Source organism: Buceros rhinoceros, unplaced genomic scaffold, assembly GCF_000710305.1.
Source record: "Buceros rhinoceros silvestris isolate BGI_N320 unplaced genomic scaffold, ASM71030v1 scaffold30296, whole genome shotgun sequence".
In the NCBI taxonomy this organism is placed as follows: domain Eukaryota; kingdom Metazoa; phylum Chordata; class Aves; order Bucerotiformes; family Bucerotidae; genus Buceros; species Buceros rhinoceros.
The window spans coordinates 1,850-14,478 of record NW_010416244.1 but is presented as its reverse complement, the minus strand read 5'-3'; the positions used below and the strand labels follow the sequence as shown (position 1 = coordinate 14,478).

The 12,629-nt window shown below is 40.1% G+C and overlaps 1 protein-coding gene across 1 annotated transcript; it reads right to left on the bottom strand.

Moving 5' to 3' along the window:
• Positions 1 to 595: 595 nt before the first annotated feature.
• ACADM (acyl-CoA dehydrogenase, C-4 to C-12 straight chain) lies at positions 596 to 11,580 on the bottom strand. Its single transcript, XM_010137748.1, has 11 exons — positions 11,484 to 11,580; positions 10,732 to 10,829; positions 10,542 to 10,611; positions 8,135 to 8,235; positions 7,968 to 8,048; positions 6,966 to 7,096; positions 5,731 to 5,839; positions 4,722 to 4,862; positions 4,548 to 4,643; positions 3,594 to 3,842; positions 596 to 667 (listed from the first exon to the last, which is right to left on the bottom strand). Exons 1-11 carry the CDS (start codon positions 11,578 to 11,580, stop codon positions 596 to 598), a joined length of 1,245 nt encoding a protein of 414 aa, XP_010136050.1.
• Between the last annotated feature and the right edge of the window lie 1,049 nt (positions 11,581 to 12,629).

Here is a 12,629-nt window from a genome sequence, read left to right as displayed (position 1 = left end):
CGTAACAGGGCAAAAGGCCACGTTCTGTTCTCTCACACTGATAGTACCTAAACCTTCAGAGCAGACACGCCTTCAGGCTGTGGAAGCGGGCAGGCTGTTCAGCTGCTGCAGCGCAGCAGGAACCAAAGTAGAGCTGTTAACATATGCCACTGATTTTTAAGTGATGTCACAAGTGAATTTTCAGTGAATTTAAGTGACGTAACAAGGAAAATGTGTAACACCCAACCATACTTCACTTAAAAAAATTTATTAGAATGCAGCAATGACTGATTGTCAGAAATAGCATTCTGATCACCTGATTTTGTAGTGAGAAAACATTGCATTGTGAGGTTTCCTCTTCTTGCCCATCTTGTATTTGAACAACCAGGCACTTTGGATTTCAGATTGTTTAGAAAATACCAGCTGTGTTAGAAAGGAAGGCCTCACTGGGAGAAGGAGAACAGAAGTAGTGCTTAAGACTGTACAGACTAAAAAGATTTTGAAGTTGTTTCTTCCTTTTTCTCCATACCTTTTTAATTCAACTGAGGAATACTCTAAAATCCTCTGCCATGAGAACACAGACTACAGCAGCGCCAGACAGACTTCATATGTTTCTTTAAGCCTTATATTTGCCAACGTGTTCACGAGCTATGATCATCCTTTGAATCTGAGCAGTTCCCTCGTAAATCTGAAAAGAAGAATGACAGCAATGTTAGCTGGTGATTCTTCAAACAGTTTTAACAGATCTACACTTTGAAACCTTCACAGCACTAATGCTTGTGGATTAGGATGTGCAGAGCGACAGAGAACACCCAGGAACCTGCAGTGTGACAGAGTAACTGCAGTGGCTAAACAGAACAAATCACAGGATTTAAAACAACAGGTGGAGGGAAGAGGTGACTTGTGCTGAAAGTGGTGTATTTTCTTTGACTGGCCTTTCAAGGTTGTACCAATGTTCTCTGTGATCCATTTATGCCCATTGCTTCTCGTTAACTAGTACTCTCTCCCAGACAGTTTTCTGTGGTTTTTTTGCTTGGTTTGGGTTTTTAAATCATGTAGTCTTGCATTTTCTTCTAGAAACAATCTGTTCTATTTGTTTGCTGGCAACAAAGTCAAAGATAGACCGCAGAGCACACAGGAAGCTCTAACACCAGCAGAGGCCATACGCTCTGCAGATACACTGCAATGTAATGCGAGGGCTGAGGCAACCTACTTCAGGGGTTTAAATGTTTCAGCTCCCAGTTCAGCCACAGCTTGGTTTGGCAAATGGCTCAAATTCATGCAAATTCACTTTCTCATTCACTTAGAGGAATAATCTTCCCAAGAACCTTACACAGCGTTTTGGAAATGAAGACACTGTAACCTGCATTCACATCAGTTTTTTGTTTCAGAAGAAGTTGTTCAGTCCTGAAGCGAATTCTCTTCACTGCTGCTGCTCACCCTGTGTTGATCCAGTTCTCGGAGCAGATGGTGCTCTGTAAATACTAGGGCCTTTTGGAGCAAACTGAAACAGGAGCCCTGACTTCTGCGAGTACCAACTAACCACCAATCCCTGAAGAAGACACAGTGCACCAAGCCTACGGCTGGACCGTTACAGTTACACGCATCTCAGGGACGTACAGCACAAGGGACCAGACAGGCCTGCTGCAAACTCAGCCTGCCCAAACTGCTTAGAGTGTAGCTGTTGGGGCTAATCCTGCCGTCTGCTGATCCGCTCCTCTTGCACTGACAGACTGGTTGGATAAGGCAGCCATAGAACTCAAGGGCAGAGACATAAAAACTCACAATCTGAGATTACGAGAAATTACAAGACAGGTTTTGGTTAATAAGCAGATGAAAATAGTTTCAAGAATCGCTGACCATTAAAGAAGGGAAGTTTTCCAAATTGAGAAAGGAAAAGAAATCAGAGTTTCCACCAGAGCAGCCCAGATTTGCAGCCAGATGCGCCTGAAGTAAAGGACATGTAAAAACATTACCAGTAAACACAGTATTAGAATTGTGTCATACTGAAAAAGATCAAATATATGGGAGATAAGTTCGAAAATCAAGTTTCTGTACAGAAAACATATAGCCAGAAGCACACGCCATCTGGAACTGGGCAGCAGAACAGTGAAGCACAGTGAAGCGCAAGGAATAATCAACCCTGAACTCTTTTGGGAACAAAGTGGAATAAAATTAAAAAATCACCGAAAATTTAATTCTGATTAATGCGAACCATTTTTAAAAAGTCTACTTAGCCACACGTTTGTGATGGATCAGTGTAATGGGAAATCTAAATAACTGGGATCCTGTGAAGTTGATCCCAGCTTTCAAATGAAGTTCTAACTCTCACACCATCTTTCTCTAGAAAAGCATGCAACCTGGCAGGAAAAAAGCCCAATCGTAATAAAGTTCAATTAATCATTCATTTCCCCACTCACAGGAGTGCAATTAATTCCAAGAACCTTCAACTTCAAAAGTAGTGGTTGTCTTTTCTTAAATAGAGAAGAGTAAGTTCTTGTCTAGCGCGAATAATAGTTTTCTTTAAGACGTCAGCTCTAAGAGAAATATTAACTAGCTGGAATCTTCAGAATGGCAGCTGTTACAGCTAGTTACCGTTACAGGTCACGGTCCACAGGCATTCCTTGATATCGCCTGTTTTGATATGTTGTACCTAGTCATTGTTCATGTCACGTGATGTTCCAATATAAGGTTGCTGGTTTGCTGAATAAGGAACGAGTGTACGCTAGCATCTGCCAACAGAAGCTAGTATATGCATCGTGTACGCTTATGGCAGAATTACGGCACGACATGGAGTAGTTTCTTGGCAGTAACACTGCAGAAAACAACCTGGGGATTAGGGGTGACTATGGGCTAAACACGAGTAACTGTGAGCAGGTTTGGTTGTTAAAACAAAAAGGCTAATCCCGCCAGGCTGTGTCACACTGCCATTAACATAACATGTGCAAGGTAATTGTTCCATGACACTCGATACTGGTGGTATCTCTGCCAACATATCCTGCCCAGCTCGTGACACCCAAGTTTCAAACAGAAGGTTTGGAGCACAGCAAGAAATGATGAAGAGGCTGGAAACAGAAAGGGCAAAAAAAATCCCAAACCCCAGTTAAATGAAAAAAACCCCACAACTTATGACAAGAAAGGTGAAGAAGCTGTTCCAGAGCTCAGGCTGAGAGGAAAGCAGGCACCAGTCCAGGATACATTCGGAAGGTCAAAGGATTTCCACCACTGGACGTTTCCAAGAAAAGCAGTAGAGATAAACCATCTTTGGTATTCTGATCAGTTTTTTCCTAAGGTTTTCTTTTTCTAAGAGTTCAAAAGGGTCAAAATTAAGAGTCCAAGTATTTCAGAGTCACCACATTGGAAAAAGGGGAAAAAAAAGAAAAAAATCTGTAATCTATTTCTCTTACGAGGGTTGAGTTGTTGGTCCAGTGCAATGACTTTCATATGCAAGAAACTGCCTGATTTGAACTACTCCGTCTTTACCTTGAAGGACTGTTGCTTTCATTCTAAAAACTTCTTTTTTCTAAGTGTACATCCTGATTTGAAATAAGTATCCGTTATTTTATTTTACGCACAATGTATGTGTTTATGATTACATCCTCTCTTTTACTCACCTGGTAGATTTTAGCATCTCTCATTAGTTTTTCTACAGGATATTCAGTATTAAATCCATTTCCTCCAAAAATCTGTACGGCATCTGTAGCCACCTGGTTTGCGATGTCACCAGCAAACGCCTTTGCGATGGACGCGTAGAAGGTGTTCCTGTGGCCAGCGTCCGTTTCCCACGCAGCTCTCTGGTACGCCATCCTGGCCAGCTCCACTTTCATGGCCATTTCAGCAAGCATGAAAGACACTGCCTGGTGCTACGGGTGAGGAAATCAATCAGGTTAACATTGCCTGCTCAAAATTCTGTGCCATCCAAGAGGAAGGTCATCTTCCCCGTACAGCAATTTCCTAACAAAATCAGTGAATGGTACTAGAGGAGTTCTACAGGGTACGGATCAGGCTCTCGTAATTCTATGTTGAATTTTAAGGTTTTTTATTTCTCAAACCCATTTAGTCGCAGGGATTAAATACTGAATTACAAAGTTGATCTTTACTACTCGTGACATTGGTATTTACCTTGCTGTTGATTCCTACTTCTCTAGAACGGGGAAGCCCTGTGATTGACAATGTATTCTGTTAGTAAGAACGCTGCGTGTCTTGTTTCACACTCCTCAGCGGTTTTGAAAATCCCTGTATATTAGCAGTGAAGAACTTAAGTATGTTCTGATAGCACGTGAGTTTCAGGTTTTGGGGCAGAGATTCTTTTCTGCTTTTACTATTACCACTGACATTATTAAAGGAAAATTCCTGAAGTTACCACATAGCTAAGTTTACATAAGTGGTGGTGGCCTGTATACTTGGAAACCCAAAAGTGGTAGAAGATAATATAAAAATTAAAGAACTAAAAAAAAAAAAAAAAAGGACAAAAAAAATCAAGGAATCACCTTGAAAAATCAGTAGTAGTACATCTGGTGTGAAAACACAGCTCTTATTAACGTTCTCTCTCCCTCACGTACACTTACTTCAACAATTGCTTTCCCAAAGGTTTTTCTCTCCAGGGCGTATCTCGTAGCTTCATCAAGTGCTCTTTTTGCTAATCCAACAGCACCAGCTGCCACCTGAATTGAATACGGCACAGAATAAAAAAATCAGAAGTTCCCGCTCTGTTTTATAAAGAAGTTATTTCTGATACTTACGGGTGGTCTGGTCTTATCAAAAGCTCCCATGGCGATTTTAAAGCCAGCTCCCTCAGCTATTAATACGTTTTCTTTTGGCACTCTGACATCTTCAAAGACGATGCCTCTTGTGTCTGAGCAGCGCTGACCCATATTCATTTCCTGAAATGGGAAATTTACAGAGCTGCAACTAAACTGGGTTATTCCAACATATGACACATTTTCATTCTTTAGTTTACTCAAAGCATAAAATAGGCTTTTCCCCCCCAAAACACTTCATCTAAATATTACCATATACACGACAAATACTAGTTTTGCACTTTTGCAGACCAGCGTGTCCTTGAACTGTCCGAGCTGGGTAGTGTACCTTCTCCTGACATGACATCAGTTCTGTAGCTGTCATCAGTCACGTTGTCCTTCTCTAGTTCCACTGCATCCTTTGAGATGGGCGTGGACAAGGTAAAGAATCTAATATGCAGGCAGTACAGGTGTACGGTAAAGAAATACATGAGCTTTTCAACTTTTCAGATTCCTTTCCTCATGTTCAACATCCAGTTTTGCCTACCGCTAACAATAGTACTTTGTTGTTGTTCTTTGTTTGGTTAATTGGGTTTTGGTGGGTTTTAAAAAGAGAGAACTAGCACCAGTGTCTACAAAGCCTCTTCCTTGACCAGCGTAGCTAAAATTAAAGTTCACTGTGGGTGTATTTAGGGTTAAAATTGTCCGACTCGCTCCTTATCCTTTCAAGGCTTACTGCTTCTCATTTATTGGCTCTTGGCAATAAGAGAGTTATCAAAGGCTCCTTTGCAGCTGTTCAAAGGCACCTTACTTTAGGCCACTCCAAGTAATTCCTTACCTGAATTAAGAACATTAAGTATGTCTTAGGAATAGTTTCTTTATGTTGTGAAAATGAAAAGATCATTGTACATGAGCATATGAAAGTGTCTTTTTTCTTTAATCATAAACTGTTGCACTGTTGGTTTACGATTGAGCAATAATTCCTGGCTTGTCAAGAGATAAAAGTCTTCACCTTTCTTCCAATTTGGACTCCAGGGCTGTCTGCTTCCACAATGAATCCAGTGAAGGCTTTGCCTGCAGGAACTTTTGGATCTGGATCAGTGCGAGCCAGCACAAAATACCTAGTATGAAACAAAGAACAACCAGACACCTTTTTAGCTAACATTTTAAATGGTTTTATGTGCATTTCATCCACATAACAAAGCCTGCCTGAAAGTTCACAACTCTTTCTTCTGGCCCCTCCCAAACACAAACCGAAAGGGAGCAAGAGAGAGGAAGTTTCCAAGATTCAAGATCTCATAGAATTACTTCAGATCAACACGCAAAGATTCTCCCCCTTTTCCACGGATTGTAGCTCTGTATGATATCATCGGCTTCACGAACAGTGCAGAAGAAAGCTAGTGACAGCAAGGACATAAACATGAATGCTTGGGAAATACGTTCTTGCACGCAAAATGTTATCTCGTGGTTTCAAAGATCTTAGTTTTATTCTTCTATAGTACAAGCTGTAAATAAGTGTTTCTCATAGAAATTAAACATTTACAAATCACATTAATGGTGTTCAGTCATGTCAAAAGATACCTGGCAGGTTGTCTTCGAAGGATCTGCCTTGAACAAGGCAATAAGTAACTAGAAAATTCAGCTTTTGGATAAACGTAGAAAGTTTTTCCACTTGAATTAAGAAGAGTTTTGTGTTGCGACTAAGTGTGATGTCAGACATTATGGAAGAGGTTTATATTGTAGAGCAAGCTCCACAGACACCACAGCAGTATCTGGACCCTGCAACAGCTGGAAAACATGTCTTCCCTTCAAAAAATAAAGCGTTCCACCACAATCCAACAGTGTTCCTAGCTTCACTAGGAGGGAGAGGTGCTTCTAGTGGAATCAGAAGCAACTGGTCCCCATCGCCACAACTACGGCAGTAGTTAGTCAAATCATACTGTTGCTGCCCTGTCCTGAAGGAAGAGCAGAATTAATTTTGTTTGATAGCAGCAAGCTTTCAGAGGCCTTCTTGAGTGAGGACTGGTCATGCCATCGCTCGCTCTCCAGTTTAGGCTTTGCACAGCACTGAGACTGCATTCTTATATGCTATCCCGATAAACTGGGTAGAGATTGAAGTGTAGTGTGTTGAAACGTAACGAACAATCAGATTTACAGCAGATCTTTAAAGAATTTAATTTGGGGGAGGGGGGAGCCACTACGTAACATAACAACAGAAAATGTAACAGGAGTTAGCAGTTAACACACCAATTTGCCTTCCCACCATTTGTGATCCACATCTTCTGACCATTAATGACATACTCATCTCCTTTCTTCTCAGCCTTTGTTTTTATACCAGCCACATCAGAGCCTGCTCCAGGCTCTGTTACACAGTAAGCCTGAAAGAAAACAAAATGCAAAATCTTGAGGAATAAAAGGTCTGCTTTTAGGCAACCACAAATTATTGCAGACTAAGTGCATCAAACTGATCTGTAAAAGGTGTAAGTGAACTGCATGGTAGAACCAAAAACAAATAAATAAAAAAAAAATCCCACAAAACAACACAACCCCAAAAACCCAACAACAGCTGTCTGAGCAAGAATCCAACCACATATGGGTTCGTTTGCTTTATAAAACAATAATAATACATTAAAATGTCTTTTACTTTTAATCAAACAGAACTGTTGTGTAACCCTTAAGTCATTATTTCCTCGGGCTTCACAAACTCTGATGTGAAAGCTGTGGATCTTTAAATTCTGAAAATAAGAGCACTGAGTAACGTTCTATGTTTACTGTGTCTCTCATTTTATAAGGCTTAGTTGTTCAGATTTCAATGCACTGCACATAGATCTTTTCTTCTTTCTATGGAACAAGTACTGCTTATATAATAGTTGAGATCACAGAGTTTAATTCCATCCAGGCTGGGTTTCCCCTTACACAAACCTTGTATTTTTCTTAAACGCCTACACCCTCTCCTGAAAGGGAAATAAAAGGTATTAATTTTTATTAAGTGACTTAGGACGGGGACGATTTTTGAGGTAATGTCTTCTATTTGCTTACTGAATGTATCTCGTTAACTAGTCCCCAACTTTCAGTAAATGTCACTGTTTTTTTCACAAACCAAATTGGGCTAAGTTGTGAGTTCATGTCAGTGTTTTCTGGGGAAAAACAAACAAACAGGAAAAAAAGAGAAGGAAAGAAAAGGAGAAAAAAGGAGTAATCCTATTAATACAGTTTAGGAACGTTCTACAGGGGAGCAGTTGCACTTACACACATCATCGGTTCCTCTGTCATTCTTCCTAAGTATTTTTTCTGCTGCTGCTCATTTCCTGCAATGATTACTGGCATTTGCTGGAAGAAAATATTTAGACCATTAACCCATCTTTTTAAAGTGGGCAGATTCTTGTTTAAGGGACCTAAGAAAAGACAGAACTTACCCCTAGGGAGTTTGCTTCTATGGCAGTCTGAACCCCTGTACATCCATAAGCTAACTCTTCTGTAATAAGGCACGCTTCAAAACTGCCAAGGCCAAGACCACCTACAGTTGAAATTGATTGACTAAAATGGGTTTAAATTGTAACCTATTCGTGATTCACACAGATTAGCTAACAAAACCATATTCCCCCAGGTACACTGGTTGCATACCCTGGTGGATTACGCATTCTCATGCAAGCTTTTTAAATAAAGTTTTGTCAGAAGAGGAAAAGGTGATTTGAAAAGTACGTATCACAGTTGCAGGGTTATTGTGTGATTAACGTGGGACGCGTTGCGCAAGGTGGCAAGAATGTACCACTCAAATTTTCTGACTACTTTACACGTAAGAACTAAGTGGTCTCAGGAAGCAGAGAAAGGGTTCCTGAGCTACCACAGCACTTAGGTAAAAAAACCCCAAAGTGTCCGTATGAGACAGACAACCAACTCAGTAGTCTGCTTCTGAGAGAAGCCAACACTTTGGGAAGTACAGATAAACACAGTAACGATACAACTATGCTTCCTCACAAATATTTTCCTGAGCCTTTAGGTGACTTGCTCAGCCAACCAGATACCACTCTTTGGTATTTTTGTTATGCTACCCTTTGACAGATGGTTCTTATGTGAATTTGCCCAGTCTCTTTTTGAATCTATGTAAAATTTTACCATCAATCTCATCCAGGAGCAATGGTTTCACAAATTAACTACATCCTGTCTTTAGAACCATCTCCTTTCATTTATTTTCAGCCTGCCACCTGCTGAGTTAACTTGATAGTTCCATTGAAAGGGACACTGAACTATCAATCCCTCTTCGCACTCTCCAGGACACTGACATTTGAGTCATTTCTCATACAGAAGCGACGTCTCACACAGAAGACAGATCTTTTATAATCTTTGTAGTCCTTTTAGGAACCGTTTCCACTATTGCCACAATAGTCTTTTGAGATGGAAAGATCTGGCTACATAACGAATTAAAGAGGCATGTGCAATTTGGGTTCAGGCAGCAGCATAATTATGTCTTCGGCTTTTTCTTTGTTCCCTTAAAGGTCCCTTCTGACCCTTTTACATTTTTACATTTTATGGGTTTGACCACTTCTGAGCATTATGCTGACGTTCACAGAACTATCTGCTATAAACCCCAAAATCTCTTTTCTGAGAGGCAGAAGATAACATTTCCCTGTGAAGTTTGGATTGCTTCTCTCCCTTCACACGTGCATCACTGTTCCTTCTTTTGAACTGCATTTGCCATTTTACAGTCACTCAGTTGCTTGACCTTCTCCTGCATCACTTTGCGCCAGCCTCATCTTTTCTACACGGAATAACTCAGTATTGCCAGGAAACTCTATCACCTCAGTACTGGCCCTCTTTTCCAGTTTATTTATAGATATTCCAAACAGCACAAGACTCAGCAAGGCTGTGCTGCTCATTCTTTCACTGTGAAGCCTGATGATTTTTACAACTCATTTTGAAAGTTCAGGCATTCTATATCAACCCAGCATCCCTCGTTCACACAATTATTAGCTAATTCAGACAAGTCCAATGATTTTGTGAGGCATGACTTCCTCTCACAAACACCTTTCTCTGGCATATTGTGTGTATCTGTGTCCACTGCACTACTTCTTACACTCTAGGTAAATTAAGAGCAAGTATCAGGCTCACTAGTATGTGTTTTCCCAGATCTCCCTTGGAGAACTTTAAAAGCAATGGTGTCCAATTTCCCACTTGTAATTTTTCATTTAATGATCAAGTGATTGTACACTGCAGTAGTCCAGCTATTTCAGCCCATAGTTTCTCTAGAATTTGTGGCTGAATACATCTAGTCCTCACAATTGCTCCTTGCGTCCCTTTGTTCCTTAACCTCGTTTATTAATTTTTTGGTAATAAAGATAAACCCTCTGATTAGTCTTCCGAATAAAGGGTCTGCTGTGGACACTGCCCTAACTTCTTTTTCAGGTGATATAAATGTAAAAAAGAAAATAATTTAACATTGTTTTCCCACGGTTATTCATACACCTAAACACGGGCAAAGCACTGCTGTACTGCTCCTAACCTAAACTGAAAAACTAGGGTCAGAGACTAGAACAAAACATGACCTTCTAATTTCTCTGCCCAGTCAGTTGACAAGAGTGCACCAGGAGAACATCAGGCAGCTGTAATCATGGCAGGAAAAACTGGTCATAAATTACTAAATCATGCTCTGTCTAACTTGCCCCGATTACATCCACCCCTCGTAACACTTGTATGTGTCACCTGCCTTCAGGTTATTCCAGCATGCAACTGTCTCTTTTATACAGAAACCATAATCACACACATAAATCTCATATAACGCCTGCCCTTGTCTTGCTTTACAGATTAAAAAGCATGTTTTCTTACCACAGCTTTCTGGTATGTGTGTATTGATAAGGCCAAGTTCCCAAGCCCGTTTTATGAGTGGAAGAGGATACTGAAACAGACAGGGGGAAAAAAGAAATCACTTTCTGATTCATCACAATGAACATTTTAAATTTTCTGCAGGTTAGGACAAAAGTCCAGTGTTTCCCCTCATACTAGGGTAGACTTATACCTCTCCAGTTTTGTCATATTGTGCAGCAACAGGAATAATCTCTTCGACAGCAAATTTACGAGCAGTAGCTTGAAACTCTTTCTGCTGATCAGTAAGTTCTAATGGGGGGGAAGAAAAAAAAGAGGTCACGAATTCTCTACTACCTTTGGTTTTATCAGACTATGAGAAAAGAGAAAACAAAAAACCCCTCCATGGTTCTTATCAGTACCTATGATGCACGCACTTACTTCCGACAAAATTATCCACAGAATATCGAAAATGGAGTAGAGAGGGCTGTAGTACCACAAGAAACAAGAAGAATGCTATGCAGGTTAAATATCCTGGCGATTCAGTTCCAAACATCTGGCTGGCACTCTAAATTTGCTTTATGTATACAATATGCCAAGATAAGGATTGATTTTGATTTCTTTATAACCAAGTCCAGCTATGACCACATTTAGTTACTTTAATACTGTAAATGGCAACGTGAGATAATTATTCAAAGCTAAAACACTCTGACAATAAAAAAGCTTAAGACAGTCATGAGTTAAGGAAAGAAGAAAATGGTATAAACACTACACACATACCTGACTCGCCTGAGCTGAGCAAGAAGGTAATTCTGGTTCACAAACACTTTTTAAAAAATGAATAGAGCTCCATTTTAAATTAAACTCCATTTTACATTAATGTTGAACTGCAATTCAGGATTTCATACTTTTTAACTCTACAGTGTGCCTGTAACTGCTACATTTCTTTCAAAAACTAATACTTACCAAAGCTAAAGCCAGCTCCAGGTTTGCCTACATGTAAGTCTTGAGCAGGTTTAGTAGAATGTGACCTCCATCCACGACCTGCGATGCTTTGAAGCATTTGCTAATGAGAAAAAGAACACGAGGTGTGAGATCGTTACAGCTCCACTCTCCTAAAGCTACCAGCCCAACCGCAGCACAACTTTAGAGTGGAACCCCTCTTTAGAAACGGTATCACATCAAGAGCAGTACAGTTACTACAGCAATAAAAGAACTCTTGGCTCCTGCATGTTTTGTTCCTGCGCAAGCAGCACTCACATGAGCGACAGCTGCTCCAGGAATCCCGAGCTGTAACAGCACTGGGCACGGGCCAACTGCCACAGCCATTTCTACACACTGTGCAACTGATTACCTAGCTACAACGAAGCATAATTAAAAATCACATTCAGAGACAAGCAATACACGTTTCCTTCATTTATACACACGCTCATCAAACCCGATTTTCTTGCCCACTAGTGAGTATTCTGTCTATCCAATATGTACCTACACGCAGATGTAGCAAGACTTGGAAGAGAACCCACCTATGAACCATCATCTGATACATCCCAGCCCTGTGCTGCTGCCACCGGCACTTAGTCATTATTATTATAATACTCCAAATAGGACAGAACTCAGCAGATTATCTGGAGTTTATTTTTCTTCCTAACACTTAGTGCAAGTTTATTCTTTTTTATTGTAAGTGTTTTCTTTGCTTATCTATGTTCAGTGTCCACAAATCTTATTTTCGGAATGCCTTAATACTGTGCAAAAACGAGGCTCAATTTCATTTTGAAAGGCTGTTTTACGATCTTTCATCCTTCAATAGTTATGAATCTCTGAAATGTTTGGAAAAAATTTTAAATGTTTAATTGGATAAATTTCTAGGAAGACCCAAATCAACACTGTGAGAAAAAAAGAAAATTAGCCTAAACACTATGGAAGGCTGACTCTTGATTTCCTGATGTGAAAATGTAGAAAGAAAAAAAGAAAAAAAAAAAAGCATGATCAGACCAGTCGCTTATTTCGTAACATTAAGAATATTGAATTAATCATAATATTGCAAAGATATCACTGAAATTTTACTGGACACTCTAGAAGACAAAGGCAAATGGGAAGTTACACAGCTGGGGA

Excerpts from the sequence above, each read along its gene's own strand:
- ACADM (XM_010137748.1), bottom strand. The coding sequence starts at position 11,580 with ATGCTTCAAAGCATCGCAGGTCGTGGATGGAGGTCACATTCTACTAAA. Across the intron at positions 8,236-10,541 it reads ACACATACCAGAAAGCTGTG|GTGGTCTTGGCCTTGGCAGT; the intron begins GTAAGAAAACAT and ends TTTCAACTGTAG. Across the intron at positions 668-3,593 it reads GAGATGCTAAAATCTACCAG|ATTTACGAGGGAACTGCTCA; the intron begins GTGAGTAAAAGA and ends TCTTCTTTTCAG.